Raw genomic sequence first — 21,882 nt, forward strand, 5'->3', positions numbered from 1 at the left:
ATAGACACCCAAAGAAGGCTCCACAGCTGAAACGTTGTGTTTCTTTTCTTCTCTTTTCAGCATGGAATAAACCTTTACTTGTTCCTATGAAAGAAGAGTACCATTCTGGGACCTTGTCTCTTCAGTAACCATAATATCCTAAGGGATTCCCAATATTCTTATGGACCAGTGCAAAGTGTGAGGCAGGATCAGTCGATCACAGATCACACCAGACAAATCGGTAATACCAGTTAACTTGGACAGCATGGCTTGGGCCCAAGGGAGGAAACTGGAGGTCCCAGAAAAGGTCATGCAGTCTGTGGGAGGACATTGCTCCACACTCAAGGTCTCCCCCTCTCCAGAACTCAACCCAGGACCCAAGAGTTGTGCAGGGGTGGGGCTAACTTCATTGCCACTGAGTAGCCCATGAATGGTCCTATGTGTGAACATCAGTTTGTGCCATGATGGCTGGGTCCTTCACAGAGGACACGGTGGGTCGAAAAAACCTGATGAATACTTTATAAGGGAAATGTATGGGCTTAAAAGGTAAGTGAACCTCACAACTCTATAGTCAATAAAACATTGTCAATTTTCTTGTAAATGAAAATGTGTAACAAATGAAATCTGTAACTGGTAATTCTGGAACCATGTCCAGTCAAAGATTACACAGAGGTAAAAGTAATGTAAGAGTTTATTTTACGCTTTTTAAATCAATCACACCACAACACACAACCACTTTTGTTAGGTAGTATTTGATCAGTATTTAATTACAGGGTTACACAGTGAGTCTGGTATAAAGCATAGTGCAGCACGCCATTCCTTACAGTGCAAATAGATTTATATTTCTTCAGAGAACAGGTGAGTCATTGCTGACATGTCGGGGCTAATAAATTATTGAGCTATGCAGAGAAATGGGCATTTAAATTCTTAATTAATGCCTTGATAAAAGGCTAGCCTTTAGCAACAAACATGCACTGCAAAAGTAAATTCAGCTAAATAACGTCAGTTTACATAATCTGTTATTTATCCATCTAATTAAACAATACACCCCCAAGTATCATTTAGTAATAATTTATTGCTTTGGCTATTTCATAATTATAATATTATCAGGCAGAATCTGTAACTGGTGTTAATGTAATACAACTTACACAGTATTCAGCAATACATCTCTGTACAGCTCTGCACACATCTCTTAATAAACTGGTAAGGAAGCAAAGGTATATACTGTATCACAGAATATATAATATAGAGTCAAAGCATATATCCTTTATTATTGTATTAATTTCATAATTACAAAAGCTGTACATTACAAACAGTATAGAAACGACAGATTGAAAATTATGTGCTACACATCCCAATTATGTATCTATGCGCTATCAGTAAAATGTACAGATAAAAAAACATCCTACAGTACACCCTTGGAATTAAGAGCTATCTTTAAACACATCACTAGTGAGTTGAGAATTGCCAGCAGAGCATCTTAGTTCTCATCAGCACAGAGAACTAGTGCTAACTCAGTTCTATACAGCTTCCCTCCATCTGATAAGGCCATAATTGTTTTTTTATATGTTGCAATGTTTTTGATGTCTAACACCTGGGAAAACAAGAAAAATGGGTTTAAGTCATGTGGCATGTTTCATCATACATCAATGGAAATGGGGATTTTAGATTGAAAACTGATTCAAGTAGTTTGATTTACTGTATCAGTTTATGTCAGCTCATGTCATAAGACATTACCTTTTGATTTTTTTCACACAGGTCTTTTAATAAGGCATCCAGCTCATTCTCATCCATATATCCATTTCCATCCTGAAAGTATCAAAGTACAAATGATATTTGAATAATTGAACAACACTATTGTACATCACTTTCATACCTAATTTAAATAAAAATGAAAATATATATGTAAAATAATTCTGAAACACTCAATTCCTTAGACAAAGGATTTGAGTTTTAACAGAGTGCATATGACATGCTGCATCTCAAGATATTGTATAAATTATGCTCTCTGTTTTACCTCAGGTTTCCAGTATGTCTACAGAGAACTGTACCCCACCTCCTGGACTGAGCTCTAGTAACTTTAGATTAGACTTTAGGTCTAATTTGAAAACAAACTCTGCTCAATAAACACAGGCCTAAACTGAGGAGGGAAAACACTCCTCAAGTATTTGTATGCCATATGCCATCAAGTGTCTAGATTTGCATTCCTGGAAGGAGGCGAAATAACCCAAATGAGCCTAATGACTGGTTCGCCCTTTAAAGCAGCCTGCAAAACCCTGAACTCAAAAACAAAATCTAATCTAAATGTCACTTATTAATACGTAAATACCACACAGTTTCAAAAGCAGGCATCGGTAAATTGCAAGCAACAGCCTGTCACTAAATGCTTCAAAGCTCATTTCATGAACATGGTTGCCATTTCCTCAGCCAATTATGTTCCTGGGTATTCTGTTATCAACAAGGCCCCAAATGTCTGACTGACTGCAACCCGAAGCTGCCAATCAGTAGGCACAAGAGGTACTGTCATTTGGCATAAAGGACTCATCCCCATTCAGGGACAAGGCAACAGGCTAGAAGGTGTTGAAGCAAAGAGCTTGGAATAATTTTGGAAAACAGGAACATGAGGGTTAGATAAACTGCATCTCTCCTGCACACGAGACCCGTACTGTACCTCAGAAGTGAAAATACAGGACGAATGTACGGCACAGAATGTTGTAGATATGAGCCACAAGTCGTCATGTCATGTACAACAATATTGTACCTGCTGTGTAAAGGGTCTACATTTTCACCTTAACAAAATTCTCAAAGTAGGAAAAATATTACTCCAGCTGAAAATGAACACTGCAATTTTAGGTTTAATCATTTTCACTCACAATGTGACCTTTAAAGTCACTTCCATTAAAGGACATTAGTGTTTATGACTGCGCATACTACGATAGTGTGAATGTAAAATTTACCTGGTCGTACAGTTCAAAAATTTTGTTGAACTCTTTTCTTGGCATTTTTACCCCCTGAAAAGAAAAACATGAAACACAGAGTTACATGTTAAGAGAATAAGGAATAAATGGCTTTGAAAAACCATGTGCTTACTTTTTACAAATTATAATAAAACAGACCTACCTGAAACTTGAGCAAAAAGTTTTCTTGATCTGGTAATAGCCTGTTAAAAGAATAAAAACTGAATTTACTTTGTAAGGAATAAGACGTTCCTTACTAAGTGTGCTTTGTATAATCAAAGCATTTATTTATATACACAGCTAGCATAAAGATCAATCAACAACAGACAAACCTTGCCATTTCTGCCAGGCACAGCTTCCCATCATTGTTGGAATCAAATATTTTTAGCTGAAATAAAAAATAATATGATATCAATTACATCAATACAAACTCTATCAATAATTAAAATTATATCAATAAAAACAAATAACACAACAAAGCTAAGTAAATAGTACCAGCATGGGAAATATGGTGATGCAGACAGTGGGCATCTTACACACTGTGATCTTATACTAGCTTAAAGGAAGCATTGCAGGGCCCATTAGTGTCTATCCACTGACACCAGAATAATATGGCATACTGGTTAGCAGGGCTGCTTCTAAGTTCTAAAGCCCTGGGTTCAGTAACTAACACCGTGGGGCACCAGTGTGGCAGCTGTGTGTTGTCTCTGTGTTTCTGTATTTACCAGGTGCTTAGGCTTCATCCATCTCCAAAAGGCAAGAAGGCTGAGTTTGACTACCTACTACTGTCAATGGCCTTTTTCAAGAAGAAGGGAGAGGTGCTGTTCTCAATTCAACCAGTTCTGGCTATGGGCCAACAGGAGTATGCAACGCAATGACAGTGATGAGCTGAACTGAATCACCTCTATTCAAGATCTCCAGGCTTCATTAAAAATCATGTGTTGAGCAAGGTGAATACCTATTGATTATTCATAATTGATTTCATTTGAATCATTTAAGTTTTTTAGTGAAGCTCTTGCCTGTCTTTGTAGAGCATTAAGCTTGATTTGCACGAACAGGCAGCTAGCGGGGGTTCTTACCGTAGTTTGCGTATACTCGTCTAATTTTTTGTCATCATAGGTTTTCTTTGCTTTCAGAAGTAGATCTCGCAAAAAATTCTGTAACCCGGGAAACAGATATTGATGTCACTTTTAAGGTTCACTGATGATCTGAAAGCTTTCATACAAAATTCCCTTCATTACAAAAGAGATTAATGTTTTGAATTTAATTTCATGCAATAATCAATCTGCAATAAAGGTGCTATCGCCAGAGACCACAGCATTATACCTTTTAATCTCAATCAAACCGCCATGTGTGATTGTGTCACTGCAGTAATACAGAATAGCACACAAATGATTCACCAGCCATGATTTATAAAATTAAATCACTGCTCATGCTTTAAATGTGTATAATTGCACTGTGTTATAACAATTCTCAAAAGAGGAGTTATTACAACTTTCATAAAATGTACTTTTTAGCAGTTTTTGTTTAATGAAATCCTAGCAGTTAGCGAATATCACAGAAGTTCTGGACAATAAGGGAATTAGTCCACAATCTCTGTAAGTTATTTCAAGTACAAAAACAGTTATTTATTTTGTTGGTTGTGTTATTGAAACACTTTAAACCCAGGTCAATTGTCCAATCAAAAAATAGCTGAACCAAATGCTTTTTGGAACATTTTCTTGTTTTCTATTACAAACTGTTTTCAGTCAACAGCTCAAACACTGCTGTCAGAAGTCTCTGTGATAAATTGCCTTTATTACACTGTGAATATCGAACACCTGACCTGGAACAGAAAAGTTTTTGCTTTTTTATACTACCATTTTATTAATTACAAGTTCATATAAGTTGTTTCAGACCTTACTTATGAATTCTGGAACTTGACGCTAAATAAATTGAGCCATAATTAAACTGTACTCTGTGCGCTCAAGCACATTCATCATTAAAGCCTGGGCACTGAGTGGCTGGTCTGCTCACTTTGCACTGACCCTGGTTTTCATAAGCCTGCCTGGGATTTTGATGTCTTCCGTGCTCATGGCGAATGGCATTTAGAGTTTAATTATTTCTGTTTTCCTCTTTAACTTTAGAATATTTAGAAGAAAGTATAAAAATGCAGCAAACGTACGAAAATATAACCGTTTCTGTTTTAATTAAGAGTACTTAAAAAGCTTATAAATGTTAAAACAAATGACGATGCTTACCTTAAGTTCATCTGCTTCGATGTAGCCACTGTGATCAGCATCATACTTTCTCCAGGCCTATGAGACACAAATAACCACTTCACATTACAGTTTCTGCACAAAATACAAGGAGAACTCAGAAATTCCATAGGAATTAACTTCCTGGCAATAATCTACAAGATGTTTGCACTAGCGTTCACAAACTATAATATTGGCTACAGTGGAAACTGGATTTCTTCTAGTTTACAGAATAAACAGGATTCAGAAGTGTATTACGTTGTGGACATTCTGTAGGTAGCAGGAAAAGCAATTAAGGTTTTGAATGAGGATGAAACATTGCTGTGCATAGGACTCATTGATTATGAGAAAGCATTGGATTCAATATTCACAAGAAAACCAAGGAGATAAAAAGCCCAACAAGAACTAAATCAAGGATTTACAGCACGTGTCTCCAGTCCTATTCCTAAAGGTAACCATTAAGTTATCCACTTCTAAAGACCTGGAACAGGCCAGTTGAACAGGTAATTTGTTATGTTAAGTCATTTGATGATCATTTGGAGACACAATATGAAGACCCCTCAACCCCTAGGAAAAAAGTTATCCTAAAGCATAAAGCTTAATTGATTAATAATTTAAAATATTCCTCCCATTACAAAACTGCTGATTTAGGGTGCCCTGTAATACTGAAAGGACTAGGTTGTGGAAGTTGGCGATTTACAAGAACACATTATTTTCCATAATGCCACAGAGAAAGACAGAAAGAGAATCCGAACTGAAGGAGAACTCCACCAAGCAGTGGTCATAACTCCAGATTAGCTGGACACTGGATTGGAAACCAAAAGGAATTTATTGGAATGTTGGAATCCTCATAATTGAAGGTTGAGTGTTGATGTAATTCTGTTTACACCAAACCCAGAAGAGTTACAACTACAAGTCCAAGAACTACATGAAGCCAACAAAAAAGAAGGTCTGAAAATTAATTTAAAGAAATGAAATGGCTATCAATACAAATATACCCCTCCCCCAAGAAAATATGAATTTGTATTAAGGTATGTCATGAATTCTTAATATTCTGGGCCAATGTATTTCAGTAATAAAAAGAGATGTTTTAAACAAAGATAAGAGCAAGAATCATTTGGAAGATTAGGTATGATTCCACAGAGGAAAATGTATGTATATTCTAAAAGCAAGTTCTTCAATCAATGTAATCCTTGTATTAAACTGTAAAACTGTAAAACAAATGGGTCAGAGGACAAAAAAGATTATGGAACACCATTATCAGATTGAGGCGTATAGTGGCAATGGCACAAACAGACAGTGAGAGAAAAGGATTACTGTTGGTACCAAGGAAATACTGAAACAGATCAGAGGAGGTGAACAAACAGCCAAGAAGAAGAGGTCTTGTTAGATAATGGTATTACTGTAAGTCAGTGCTGTTGTGGGAAATCCTTCATCCAAGGAGCAGGACACTAATCTTTGTGGATTCAGTTGTTTTATTGAGCTCAATAATGACATCAACGAGCATTGGGTCTGCCCCACAGGACCGCAAGGGTTTCCCAGTTCTTATATACAGTATGATCTCAGGAAGTTGTTTTGTTTCACAGCTTCATGTGTATTCGTCTTGCCCTTTTTATATGTAGCATGAGTTGACCGGTTGGTCCTGTCTCAAGTCCTGTCCTTTGATGTGTAGCTGTAATTGTTGGAGCTGCTTAAGATATGTTAAAACAGCCAACATATTACACAATGAGCCTGAACCAAAACTGTAGTGTTGAATACAGATAAATTATATATATATTTTCCATCAATAATATATATAATATAATAATATATATAAGTGTTTTCCCACTTCAGCGCATTTGCAGGATAGGGATTACTCCAGATGGAATACTAGATCTTGGTGAGATTGTCATCCTGGGGTGGATCAACAAGGAATTAAGTTTACAATTGCTACTTGAAGGCCACATCGGGACTACACTGAAATTAAAACATCCCGCCTTGATGTTTAGCCTGCATTTGCTCAATAAATATCCCGTTTCAGAACACCTGTGTAAAGGCTCACTGCCCAGGTGACAATTAATAATCACTGCAGCCTCCTTAGATTTCAGTCATGTCTTTTGGGATACTGTACCTCACAAAGTGCTGCCACAACTGATTCATGCCCAAATGTACACTGCAATCCAGCTTGTTGTATTAATTTTTTTTCTGACCTTGTAACAGAAAGCTCTTGTCATTTTAAACAGCCGGTGCAGGATAGTAACTCGGATGTTAATGCATCATGGTTTCAATATGTAATCAATCTTGTTTATTTAATTTTGAATTAAGTGCATACCTGTAGATTGCAGAGCTACCAATTTGCAGTATATGCACCGAACAAGGGAAGAAACTTGTAACTAAAAATAAATTGTGATAATGCCAAAAACAAAATGAGACCAAGTGCCATGACATTTTATCGAACGCCATGACATTAATGCTGATTTATATTTTCTATCAGTAGGGTGACTTTTCAGGATACTGGATTGAAAGGGAAAAGCCATTTAGATGGACCTTAACATTCAAGGCTGATGTATTGGTATTTGAATTACTGTCTAGGATGAAATTGTTGGAAGCTGTACAAGCTGTGGATCTACAAAGTCAGCTTTGCACCCGTTTGCAGAAGCTGTTCTATGGGTTTCTGTCCCACTTCTCTCATAAAGCCGGAATATAAGCATGTGCTTGACTGAACACCGAGCCTTAGGTGCTACACGTCATCTCGAATCATACCACAAATGTTAAATATGTCTCAAATCTGGTAAATAGGCCATCCACAATATTCCTGCTCCAGTCTTATTTCTGAAAGAAAACTGTTTTTTTACACATGCAAAGTGAGGACGTGTGTTACCCTACTGGCATTTCTTCACTTCCCACAGGAAGAAGAGCGGCAAGCGAGGTCCCATGACTTGATCAGTGTAGCACAGTGCTATCAGGCCGCCTCCTTCTACCACTGGACACACATGGCTAGACAAGGGGGCATGATTTCTGGCTTCCAGTGATCATTGATGGACCGTGTTTGGCTGTAGTGCCCTGCCTAGTTGCAAACACAGTATCGCCCTGAAACCCTCGGACCGTACCATTCTCCCTTTAACATTAAACTTATCATCTCATTATCATATCATTTAACTTAGCATAACAATCCATTCTTAATCTTTCAACAACCGACTATACAGAATGTACAAATAAAACAAAGAATCATGAACAAAACATTTTACTCAATTTAACTGCATCTGTACAAAATGGTACTTCCTATACCGGAAGATGTGCGCATGCACCGCCCAGCGTTGACGCTCCAAAGTCAAGCTGAGAAGCGGGCTCGGGCTTGGACCCATGAGGCCACCGTACCCGGAAGTGTAGCTGCCCAGGACGCCCAGTGACCACAACACGGAAAAAAGGAAGACAAACAGACGGACAGAACGCTCTCTCATACAGCTAAGTACAAATAAACAGAAAACATAACGTTATCCTTGAGAGTCTGTCTGATTTTGTACGAATAACAGGAACTGATTACGAAGTAAAATGCGGTTATGTTTGTGCGTGTATGAAATGGGAAACTGCTAGCCGAGCCCCGATTGTGTACCCTCGCGAGTTAGCCAACAGGAAAATGGATGTATGAACGTGTGTAATTTAAGTAGGATAACGTGTGTTGTGTACTGTCTGTGGACGGTGACGGGGATCTCTCTGTCACAGTTACCCTCTGTTGGCCTACGTTAGACCTGGTCCTTACCTCTTGGTTGTATTACAGTTCCTTACTGATGCTACAGCACGCATAGTTAAGCCACACCTTCATACATATAAAATCACAATGTTTCACTAACCTTAACTGACCTAATATTCACAATAGCTGGCAAACTAAATAAATGGCATTGATGGATATGTCTAATTTGTGAAAGGAGATTACCATGTAAATAATACCAGCCAAAGAGTAACTTGTAGTGCTACTGGAACTAAAATCGCTTTTATTAGAGTTACTAGCAATTTCCCCTTTACTAGTCTACTGTGAAGTGGTTTATTGTGACGTTAATCAAAAATGTAAATTATATGCAAACTTTATATAGACATTTTATTTTTCATATTTTTATTTATAGAAATGAATTTAGTGTTGCTATAGTATTATATTAGAAATCAAGAATATGAATTCTGTATTTTTCTAGTTTTTAAAGACCACCGGAAACTTTTGTCTTGTTGTTTCTACTAAGACTGCTTGTCTTAGAATTAGACAGAATTCTATATATTATATACAATTCTATTAAATTCTGTGAATAAATACATACCTGCATAAATTCTGCACAGGATTTCAGCTGTTGCCGAAAAAATAACAAGAAATTTTCTTCAGTGGGTAATATCTGAACAAGCTGGAAGGAGAAATAAAAGATAAAACAAAGAAGAATAAGAGCCTCACCAGTGCAAAAAGTTCCTTTCCATGAAAACAACTTTTTCTTAAATTAACTCAAAGCCAAGAGCTGCCACAAAATAAAAAAGAAAAATGTCTCAAAGCATGCTTTGAGTGCTGCTGTACACTGCATCATGAAACGTAACACTTGACAACAAAAATGTGACGTTAATTTAAATATTTAAAGCATTTTAAACTTCTGCCACAGAAACAACCTACTGTATGTCAACCAGGTAAAGTACTTTAAATGTGCAAATGACACAAGTAGTTGTAATGTGTAAGGTTTTATGGTTTTAGCAAAGTTTATCTTAAGTATTCTTTAAAAGCCTGGGCTATGCCTTTCAGTAACTGTGAGGGTGTTTGCTAGAATCACTTTACACTTGAGATACATCTAAAAACCACAAGGATGGCACTGAGAGCATTTAAGAGACTCCAGAGTTTTGTGACACAACTAGACTTTAAGCGGTGTAAAGCAGATGGCTGTGTTAGTGTGAAATCTGTAAAGGAACAAGCACAGATTCCTGCCACTGTATCACCATTTGGTTTTTACTCTTCTTTTTTACAAGTAATCTACAATGATAGCATGTTGTGACACCTTTTCCAGGTCTAACAATGATGGGAAACAAAAAGAATACAGCTAATAATTACTACTGCAGGTGCCAATTATGCCAGACCTGTTGGACTGTAGTTGTCTTGGAGAAGTGGAAGAATAATCTTTGGATTGCTAAATCCAAAAATGCATTTAAGTGCACAAGCAAAGTGCTGACTTTTCCCTGCACACATCACTGTAAGCCATTAGTGAGCTGTCCCAAAATCATTATTTCCAATTTCTTTTATGAATCCTCACTGCACATACACGTTAGTTTCAGCCTCTAGCAATTTTCAGAGCATCTTAAAATAAACTTGAATAAATACACACTAGATGCTGTGCAAGCCTCTTACAGTAAGAAGGCATGCACACTGCCTCAGGGAAGGCAGAGCTATAAAAATGCAATGGCCTTGCTCTGAAAATAAAATCACTAACACCTGCCGTGCTGCACACTTCCTGCAATGTTCTTCAGTGTCTCTAGAGCACTTAGTTTATGCTTCAGTCCATCGCACATCCTGGCCTTCACAACCGCCAGTATGAACAAAGCGAGCAGCTATCGGAAAACAAATCACACTCTCAGTATTTACCCTGTCTGCCGTACATCCCAGTATTCAAAATATTCCATATTCAGAACAATTTAATTTTCATCTTCTGTGTTGAACTCTTTCCTTGTAGAGAGGATTTTGTTTTATTTTATCTCAAAATAATGATTTTCTCTGATTTATCAAGGCAGGCAGCATGGATATGCGCTGTGAACTTTCCAAAACCATGTTTCAGAAGACAAACTGAGGTTAATAAGGTTCTGCCTGCATCTGATATTAGTTTTCGTTGTACAACAAGCCAGATGATTTGTTAGGGGGTGTACCATACCTAATTAATGCTGTTTTTAAGACTCAATTATGCCTATTCTTTGTTTTCCGTACTTAACATGCAGTCCCATACGTTCATCAGCCAGGTACTGTGATTTTAAAATGTGTATTTTTCCCCCCATTCTGGCAGGGTCCCTATATTGACAAATACAAGCTTGAAATGAAAGGTAAATCTGGGGCAATTTATTAGACAACAACAACCAAAATGATTTAGAACTACAGGATGCATGTTTACAGACACACTGTAAATATACTCAATGACATTAAGACATTCAGAAGGTAGATTACACTCTCCCCTCTGACAGACCTAAATGACAGCAGCAATAACTTACCTCAATCTCTATCAGTCTGAGCAGACGGCTCATTGCAGCTCTAAAACAGCTTTCAAAGCAGACCACTGTTTCTATTTTTTATTAAGTCATGTTTTATTTCATGTTTTGCTGCAGCTTAGAATTGTGATATTTCTATACTTTAGTATGAAGTTGTGTTTAATAACACTTAAGAAGCAGTTTGTGAGATTTTGTAATTACTATAAATAAAATCATAGTCAATAGAAAATCACTGTTCTAAAAACCAACATTTTTCACAACAGATGATCCATGGTAATTAAAGCCAATGTAAAATATTATAATTGAAATGTGCTTTGTATCTGCAGTAACTGAACAGGTCTGGTAAACCCAAAAATAATTCTTAAATCAATTAAGAGAAGGAAATTTATTGAATCATATTGCACTTGTCTATATACTGTATCTGAAACATTTGATAGCAAAGCTTTAAAATTATATTTCAAAGTCAGAGAAATGGATAATATAAAATCTAATGGTTGTTGTTTTGAAAGCTGTGTTGTATACTCCAGTTGTGTTCTAGAGTAAAATGCCTAAAAGGTTCTTACCTCTACAATGCCTATCTTACCACCAGCATTCTGTTCATACTCTTCCACAAAAGCCTTCATTTGCTCAGTTAATTCCTGAAAACATCGATAAGAAAAATGACATTACTTCTAGCAGACCCTGGCAATTGTTTGTAAGATGTCAGATTCAGGTTCCAACTTGTGTGGGTTTTTGACCCCTATTCGTGCAAGAGTGTTTTTATAAATCTGAATTTCATAATTTAGGAGACTTTAAGATTTATGATTAGGATTTATCTTACCAGAGTCTGCTGCAAAGCCCCAAACAACACATTGTATTTATCAGTCAACAAAACCAGTCCTAATAAAAAAATGCTCTGTAGTTGGAAGCATTTTGCCTTCAAGGAATAACTTGTTTTTTTCTTTTACACTTTCTTGAGTTTTCGATTTGGCCTCAGTGATGTACTGTTGATCAGTTAAATCAATTTATCATGAATTAGAATTGATAGAATTCTGATTATTAAACAGTTAATGTGTACAATTAAGTGGAATTTCTTTCACCCCAGCTAAACACCATAAAGCAAATACATTATTAATCTCTTAATGACAATGGTGAAAAAAGGATAGCACGCCAACCATACAAATCAAACTTAAAACAGCATAACCATATAAACTATTAAATTATTGAATAAACACTAATTAATTGCAATCATATATCATGATCTTACAGAAAATGAGACAAAGAAAAAAATCTTAATTAATCTCTTCATGTAAACACTAGTGTTATAGTTTAGGAAAGTAATGAATTATTTTATTAGCTGAAATAGTCTGACATACTTTTTCTCTCAAATTCCAGTTCATGAAGAATGTTCCACTGTTTTTATGTATACACAACTGTCAAAGTTTTCTTCTCTCCTTGCTTTCAGTCATTTGCACTTTAGAAAGCCCGGTATTATACCACAATATAATTATAAATACATGATTTTCTCCAATCCTGTCCCACTGCCACTACTACATATGATACTCCTTATAATGAGGCTTAGACAAGCTACATAAGAGTGAGAAACATTGTGAAACTTTCAGCTTTTGGCCACATAAGGGACACATAACTAAATCTAACAACGTCATTTGATTTTTGAGATATTACATAACTACATTTTCATCGAATTAAAAATTTAGTCATCATTATATTGACATTCTACAAAATTACTTTTTTCAACATAATACACTGTTTCAAGGTTCTTTTAAATGGCTTTTATGTTTGTAATACACTGGCTAAGACCTGTTATCACAGACATTTGAGACTTAGCAGGAATGTTTCAGGTTCTCTAGGCCTGGGAAGACAAGAGCTCAGCACTGACATTGAATACTCTAGTTCACATGAGCATCTGCCCTGACTGAAGGCTTTCATGGGCATAGACACCCCACAACCACTTAGACATTGACGTGTCCTTGCCAGCGCGCCTGGACAAATAAATGAGATGTTGTGGATGAAGTTGTGGAAGCTGGACAAGGTCTTGTGCGTCCTGGAGCACCCCCTGCTCTTCTGTGCCGGGAAAAGTCTCCAAACTTAAAATGCTATTAGATCAAATTCCTAATAATGGATACATTTAACCTGTTGAAACGAAACATGATATACTCTCAACATGTACTGTATTTACTGCATCCTCAAATGATGCAATATTCAATATCAAGGTGTGACAAAGAATGTTCGTCTTTAGATTCAGTAAATGGTGGCTGCACCCTTAAACTGCAATGACTCCAGCTAAATGCTACCTGTAATATCTCACATCGGTTTTGAATAATTTTGACCCATTCCTCCTTCCAGAACTCTTCCAGCTCGTTGACATCTGAGGGCTGCCTCGCATGGACAGTTCGCTTCACTTCCTGAATAAAGTATTTCAACGGGGTTTAGGTCCCGCCTTTGATTGGGCCATTGTAAAACACAGAATCTCTTCTTCTGCAGTATCTGCCTAAACGGATCATTGTCTTGCTGCATGACCAACTTTCGGTTCAGTTTAAGGTCAGAGATGGTTGGCCTGACATGGTTGGTCTTGAATCTCCTGGTACAATGTAGAATTCATGGTTGTGTCAATATTGGCAAACAGCCCCGAAGCATCACATTCCCACCACCATGCTTGATGGTTGGGATGAGGAAGCACTGTCTGAAAGCAGTTTGTTTGGTTTTTACTACACATAACGTTTCTCATTGAGGTCGGAGAATTTTAAGTTTGACTCAACTGTCCTGAGATCATTGTTCCAGAAGTCTTGTTCTTCAGCTATGTGCTGTTTGGAAAATGTTCAGTAATTTTCTGAGAGCTGAATCATAAACAGTCATGTTAGCCAAAGTGAAAGCAGCCTGCAGTTCCTTAGCTATTACTCAGGGGCTCTTTGTAATTTTCGTAACGATTTTCTGGTATGTTCTTGGATGGATTTTGGTAAGATGAGCACTCCTGGACAGAGTGACTGTGGTCTTGAACTTTCACCATTTGTAGACTCTGATAGTGGATTGGTGGAGCCCTGAATACTTATACTTGTAGCCCTTTCTAGACTGATATTCATCAATATCTCTTTTCTGAGATCCTCAGAATTCTTTCTGATAATAATTGCTTATGTTTATATAGTGCTGTTCTGGACACTACACTCCTGCACTCAAAGCACTTTAGATGTAATCGGGACTCCCCTCCACCACCACCAATGTACAGCATCCTTCTGGATGATGCGACGGCAGCCATAGTGCGCCAGAACACTCACCACACCTCAGCTGTCAGTGGGGAGGAGAACAGAAAAATGAAGCCGGTTCATAGACGGGGATTATCAGGAGGAGGTAAGGGCCAATGGGAAATTTGGCCAGGACACTAGGGTTACACCCCTACTCTTTTCGAGAAACGCCCTGGAATTTTTAATGACCACAGAGAGTCAGGACCTCGGTTTTATGTCTCATCCGAAGGACGGCGCCTGTTTACAGTATAGTGTCCCCCTCACTATACTGGGGCATTAGGACCTACACAGACTGCAGGGTGAGCACCCCCTGCTGGCCCCCTAACATCTCTTCTAGCAGCAACCTTTGTTTTTTCCAGGAGGTCTCCCATCTAGGTACTGACCAGGCTCACACCTGCTTAGCTTCAGTGGGTTGCAAGCTGTGAGTTGCAGGGTGATATGGCTGCTGACTGAATTCACACTTTTACTGGACTAATCAAGAGACTTCCACACACCTGTATAGAGAAGACCAGAATCCTCAGATCTTTATAGATTGGGACCCTCCGAGCTCAGTCCCCAAGAACTACCTAATTATTTAAACACCTGTTCCTAATTCTTTTGTTAATAGAGCGAATGAAACTAGGGGCTCGGTTACTTTTTCACAAGCCCTGTACCTTAATTATTCATTGTTTGTTTAATTCATACTGTACATCATTTTGTTTCAAAGAGACTTCTTAGTTATAAACCCTTTTGGATATTTACATAAAATTGGCTTAGATCCAAGAAGGCTTTCCTGATAAAACTGTGAAATTTCCATATTTATCGCTGGGGCTCACAAACTTTTTCTTGACATTGTAGATTGCCACCCTTGGTAACACATTCAACATGTAATTAAAAAGGTTTGATGTTTTACAGTACCTTGATCCTATTAGAGTCTAATTAATGACTGTGGTGGATTTATTTTTTATGCATAGTCTTCCCCAGGTTAAAAGAGCATTAGTATAACCAGCTATGCAACAAGCAGAAGAGATTGACATGGTTGCATCACTCTGTTTTGATCTTCAGAACCAGCTGAGGAGTATGTACAACACTATACAAATATATAGCACTACCCATATTCATTTTTATTTACACTGAGTCTTTTGCTCCTTGACTGTGCTGTCCTACTTGCTGGTGAAGAAAAAAGCCATTGGCAATACCTGACATAAAACATTTGACTGTTTTGCATCGATTTCTCAATGAAATATACATGTCAGTACAGTTTTTCACACCTGATGCTTACCTGAAAAAGATGAGTTACAGCACAAACTAAAGAAAAAACAAAATGTGTTGATGGGAAATCATTGTCTGAAGATCGCTTATAGACTGCAGTTTTCTCTTCTTTCTGTAGATTCTCATAATTTAGATAATTACTAGAACCATCTTGAGATGAGTTCCATCATTGTTAGTGCAAAAGTCCAAAATCTTGTCCAAAGCACTTTGAGTCTTTAACATGAAAGCACAATGTCTAATCCAAAACTAAGCATTGAGCAAAATAAATATATTTTCTCCTAGCTGTTCTGTCCCACATTTCGCGTTGCGGTGGCTCTGTGGCTAAAGATCTGTTCCTGTGGCTGGAAGGTTGCCAGTTTGTATCCTGCGGCCAGCAGAGGAGTCCTACTCTGTTGGGCCCCTGAGCAAGGCCCTTCACCCCAACTGCTCCAGGGGCGTATAAATGGCTGACCCTGCGCTCTGACCCCAGGCTTCTCTCCCTGTCTATGTGTCTCATGGAGAGGAAGTTGGGGTATGCTAAAAGACAAATTTCTAATACAAAAAATTGTATATGGCCAATAAAGTGGTCTTATCTTTTCAATGTACCCTTAGCTTTTATCAAGTTTGCACAGCAGCATTGTGTAATTATCACTTGAATGGCCTGACAAGTATGGGTCTAAAAGATCACCACAAGAAAAAAACAGACTGTGCCATGGGGATTCTGAAAGGCAAATCTGTGCTAATTTGTCATGTGCTGAAATTTATACTGACAATGTTACATTTTAAAATTGCTTATGTTTTTGTGGAAGATATTCCGTCCAATTCTTGGTTTCACTGCTTTGAAAGAAGCATAATGGCTCAAGGACAAATTAAATATGAATTAAATACTAAGGACATGAACAAGACCATGCCTGAAAGTAGGGTGGCTGTTGAGTAAGTCATTTCATTACGGTATTGCTTATCCATAATTTTGAGGTCTATCTGGAGTGTGGATCCCACACAGCTCCATTTCATTTATCAAAAACATCAAAACTGAACTACCAACTGATAGAACATATGTAGTATCTTACTACAAACACTGAAGGACCTGAGCCTCCTCAAGAGGTAAAGTCGGCTCTGACCCATCTTGTAGATGGCCTCGTGTTCTTAGACCATTCCAGTCTATCGTCGATGTGCACTCCCAGGTACTTGCATGAGTCCACTATCTCCACGCCTCTCCCATGGATGTAGATAGGAGTAGGTTGGACCCTTTTTCTCCTGAACTCTATCACCAGCTTCTTCATCTTTGCCACATTCAATTGCAGGTTGTTCTCCCCACACCACTCCACAAAGCTGCTCTGTACTCTTCCTCCTGCCCACCCTTGATACATCCCACAATTGCAGAGTCGTCTGAGAACTTCTGCAGGTGGCATGACTTTGAGTTGTATTTAAAGAGGGACAGAGAAAGAACTGCCCCGAGGAGCCCCTGTGTTACTCACTACCTGTTCAGAGACACAGTTCTGAAGTCTCACAAACTGGTCTGCCTGATCCATGAGATCATGAAGGCACCCACTTGCACCTCTTCCAGCTTCCTCCCTAGCAGTAAGGGCTGGATAGTATTGAAGTTTTATTGCAAAACAAGTTTTATTGCATTGAACAATACATCCATCGCCATCTTTGAACTCTTGTCAAATGACGTTATTTCTCGGCTTACAGTCTTTCAGTTTAGTCAAATTCTGGTAATTTATGATGATCAATATTCCACATAACTTTTGCTAGTGTTCAGAATTTTCAACCCAAAAAGTGTTTTGTACTATTTTTGAATGGGATACATGTTTAACGTAATACGGTGTTTCACTAGTGGAATGTGGTGTGCAACAAAAATAAATAAGAAATTCTTAAACTCACATCACATTTCAAAGTTGTTTCCTCTTTAATTTCAGCACTTACTGACATTTTTTCATGTGGCTTTTTTGACATTGGCATATACAGTACTGTAGATTCCACTGATCTGACGTGTACAGAAATATGGATCCAATGGATATGGGTTCCTTTAACATCTGACAGATCCTGGATTGCACTGGAGAGACTGTTGTTGCCCTTCATTAAAGTTTTCAAACACGCTCAGTTGGGGTTATGCTCACTTCTCTTTTTGTGCTTCGTGGTTTGATGAAGCAGTACGTGCTTATTGCTTACTGTGACCAGACCACAGGTTTTCACCTGGGATATGGAAGATTTCAACTCAGTCCCTGTTAACAAAGAGATCTCACCACACAGGGATTCAGGTCTGTGGCATGACCAATGTTCCTATGCGGCCATTTTCTACGCGGTGGTCTGCTGGGGCTCTGGGATTAGAGCAGGGGATGTTAATAAGATGAACAATCTCATCAGAAGAGCAAGCTCAGTCATTGGGTCTGGCCTGGACCCACTGGAGGTAGTGGCTGAGAGGAGAATGGTGTCCAAACTAGAGGCCATCATGGACAATGTCTCCCATCCCCTCTATGGCATGCTTGTAGAAATGAAGAGCACGTTCGGCAATAGGCTGATCCATCCACGGTGCGACAGGGAGCGCTACAGGAGGTCACTCTTGCTTTCTGCCATAAGACTGTACAACTCATCCACTGTGTCTGGGCAGAGGCAACTTTGACATTGACCTGTTTTTGGACTAAACAGTAAACTCTGCTTACATCTGGCTTTTCCCATTTACAACTGTTTTTTGTGCAATATATGCCAGGGACTTGTGCAATATATTTATATTTATAATGTGCAATACAACTTTTTGTGTATTGTATTGTGTTCTGGTTGTTCTTTGTATATTCTGGACTGGACTGTTCTGGACTGTGAGCAACTCTTCTTAGTGCACTTCTCACTGACTGTACTGATTGTATTCTATTGTTGTATTATTGTATCATTTTGTTACACTGTGCTGTTGCACTGCAATCTCCCTCACAGAATCAATAAATAATAATAATAATAATAATAATAATAATAATAATAATAATAATAATAATAATAATAATAATAATTGCTTACACTTATATAGTGCTTTTCTGGACGCTCCACTCAAAGCGCTTTACAGGTAATGGGGACTCCCCTCCACCACAACCAGTGTGCAGCCCCACCTGGATGTTATCTATCTATTGTTATTCTTAAAGAAATCTACTTAAAGATACTCAAATCATAAGGATCTCACAATTCCATTGTGAACTGTCCATCACAGTACTTTGATACAATACAGAAAGTGTATTGGTGGGAAGAAATAATAATTAGGACTTATCAAAACGGTCACATTTAAAAAACAATTTCACGGACCACTTATGTATTTTGCATTTCCTCAAATGCACACATTTGCACGTATTTAATCAAATCTGCTTATTCTACAAACATACTGTATCCTATCCAGTATCTGTATTGTTTACTGGTAACTGACTGAAGTTGGAATGTGGAATATGTTTACCAAGTTAACAACAACCCCAACGAAGACTAATTCAAATTAATTGCGGTTCCTGTCTTCCAAAGCATTTGTAATATATTTTACAACGCAACGCTGTCATTAAATCTAGATGCGTAGCATTTTTGATGCACTGTACCACTACATATCAGGCAATATTGCAATATGCTAAGAGGTCGCACAATTCATTTATCTTGTTCACAGTGCCATCGGATTAATTAAATGTGAATGGACGGATACGAATAAAGCAGAAACCTTTAACGGTGCCTTGGAAGAAGCGCAGCGCCGTAGTGGGTTTGCCTAAGCTCACCCGTATTTTAATGACTCTCGGCTCGGTTAGGCTCCTGCTACGAAGAGCCGTTTGATCGTCTTTATGAAGCAAGCTAAATATCATTCCAATCAAGAGATTAAATTATCAAAGCGCGGCGGTTCAATGTAAGAAAATATAAAAAAGCAAAGACAAAATCCAGTTATCCACGCAAACTTTTTTCCCCACCTCCCAGGAACAGTTTCCATTTACTAAGAAAGCATCCTACATACCGTAAACTGGGTATGAGTGGTCCCTACTGGTCATCTGTTCCTGTTTATCTAAGAAATGATCTGGTATGCTTTCCACTTTGCTCCCGAGTGCTAAAGGAAATACGGTCCTGCACGTACTGTAGAGCGTTTCTTACAGCATATAAAACTAACTTTGGAGTAAAACGGAACCATTCAGACGTTTGAAACGCATGAAGAGGTAGACTGACTAGTTATGTTTCACTCTTCATAACACCCCCTTTGAAAACACACAGCAATTTTAAACACTGTTTTCGCCAGTACGTTTACAGTTCAGCCTGTTTTCTTTATGGAAATGATGTCACCCTTACTGCAATATTCATTATTTCATTGGTAGCATTCTACAGATAATCCAAGAGAAATATACAATAAAACAAAAGTAATTCCTAAGGAACATTCAGGAAGATCTCGCTAGAGTGTACATCAGTATACTGTATAAATGAAGTATTCTTGTGTTATGTATAACTCATTGATGACACCATATTGTTTTTGTAATTGGGAGAAACACATTTTGATATTATTTGTGCCAACGGCAACACTGGGCATTTAAAAAAGCAAATTAATATTATTTTTTAACTGATGGGCACATGTACTCTTCGCTTAAAGGCATCCCATAAACCGCCGCATCTCTATTTTCAAACGATTATTGTGATTGTGGCAAAATGACAGCAAATGAGAATCAAGACCTAACATGGAGTCTGCTTCAAAACACAAGATAAATCGTTTATCAGCTAAGTGTAAGGATCTGATTTTGAAGCCAACTGGGTCAAAACATTCCAACAAAAAAGTTATAGGTCCTGTATTTGTCGAACTAAACCACTTGTTTTCCGATCACCTCCAGATTCAACTATTTTAAATACTATCACATACAGGAACACACCTAATTTTATATCTTTAAAAGCTAAAAAATATCTTATACTGTAAAAATCAAAACCCATATTCAGTTCCCCTTTGATACCAAGAATCAAGCTTAATCGTGCAATTAGCCGAACCTTAAACGCAGTACTGAAATTAACGACCGATTATTCAGTTTAATTGATTAGCGATCTTATGCAACATACTCTTCAGTGCCAGTCAATTTCATATTTCGAGCTAAACGCCGCAAACATTAGACATTAACTGACAAAATCTTAATTTGTACTCACTAGTCCTGCTTGTTTTCGAGCTTGCTGGAGCTCTTTGATGAAGTTCTGCAACTCCTTTCCTTCAATATATCCATTACCTGTAACAATAAATGTGCAGTTTAACAAATCAATAAATTACCCGATTGATCGAGTTAATACATTAACTGTATTAAAGGTAAGAAATGATATTGTCATTGTCCTTAAAAAGTTTGACTTGAATAACGGTTACTGTCCTGTAGCAGCGCGCATTTTCTAAAATACTTTCTATACTGAGACCTTTGTAAAAAAAAGGTCTCTGCTAGTAACGTTAAAACATAAGAATGAATCGTTCGATTAGTTTAAAGAAGGTAAACTAAACATGCACTAAACAGAAAAGTTTTTATTCTCGTGCTTTCAGCCCAAACACAAAGGTACCTGTTAATGTACCAAAGCCTAAATTACTGTGGCGACTCTCACCGAGGAACAGAGATTTCCTCAAGCGAATAAAGATTTATGCGGACATCTAAACGTAATTACAGTGGAGCTCCCATAGCAAAGTTCTGCACTGAACCGTGTCTAATCCGTGAAAAACTGATATAATTACCATCGTTGTCATAATGGCGAAAGATATCCAGGAACTGTGTTGCGGAGATTTCAACTCCTTGCAGGTAAGCGTTGGCCATGGCGCGGGGTTGCAGCCGACGTTGCAGAAGGTGAGCTAGCTGGTGCTCTCAAACTGGGATGCCTTGATCAACGGGGCTCAGTATTTAACCCAGAGCCGACGCAGCCCCGCCTCCGCTTGCAGTACGGAGAGTTGGAAGTCGGGGCTGCAGCTCACCTCTCAGGGATCTGCTGTCTGCAGCGTGGCGGGCAGTGAGCTCACCTAAGCAGGCACCAGATGCAACGTCGGAATTCAGAGAGGCACACTTAATAAATCTCACTTAAGCTGAAGTCTTTAAG

General features: G+C 38.0%; 1 protein-coding gene across 1 annotated transcript; it reads right to left on the reverse strand.

The window, feature by feature from the left end:
* Positions 1-652: 652 nt before the first annotated feature.
* On the reverse strand, positions 653-21,839 carry calb1 (calbindin 1). The gene is made up of 11 exons (XM_088600651.1): positions 21,527-21,839; positions 20,965-21,041; positions 11,929-12,003; positions 9,460-9,540; positions 5,177-5,233; positions 4,016-4,093; positions 3,269-3,324; positions 3,100-3,139; positions 2,937-2,990; positions 1,717-1,788; positions 653-1,573 (listed from the first exon to the last, which is right to left on the reverse strand). Exons 1-11 carry the CDS (start codon positions 21,603-21,605, stop codon positions 1,460-1,462), a joined length of 783 nt encoding a protein of 260 aa, XP_088456777.1. The 5' UTR covers positions 21,606-21,839; the 3' UTR covers positions 653-1,459.
* Positions 21,840-21,882: the final 43 nt, after the last annotated feature.

Source organism: Lepisosteus platostomus, chromosome 12, assembly GCF_059453375.1.
Source record: "Lepisosteus platostomus isolate fLepPlt1 chromosome 12, fLepPlt1.hap1, whole genome shotgun sequence".
NCBI lineage: Eukaryota > Metazoa > Chordata > Actinopteri > Semionotiformes > Lepisosteidae > Lepisosteus > Lepisosteus platostomus.

Excerpts from the sequence above, each read along its gene's own strand:
- calb1 (XM_088600651.1), bottom strand. The coding sequence starts at position 21,605 with ATGGCCAACGCTTACCTGCAAGGAGTTGAAATCTCCGCAACACAGTTC. Across the intron at positions 21,042-21,526 it reads TCGCCATTATGACAACGATG|GTAATGGATATATTGAAGGA; the intron begins GTAATTATATCA and ends TTATTGTTACAG. Across the intron at positions 5,234-9,459 it reads CCTGTGCAGAATTTATGCAG|GCCTGGAGAAAGTATGATGC; the intron begins GTATGTATTTAT and ends TGTGTCTCATAG.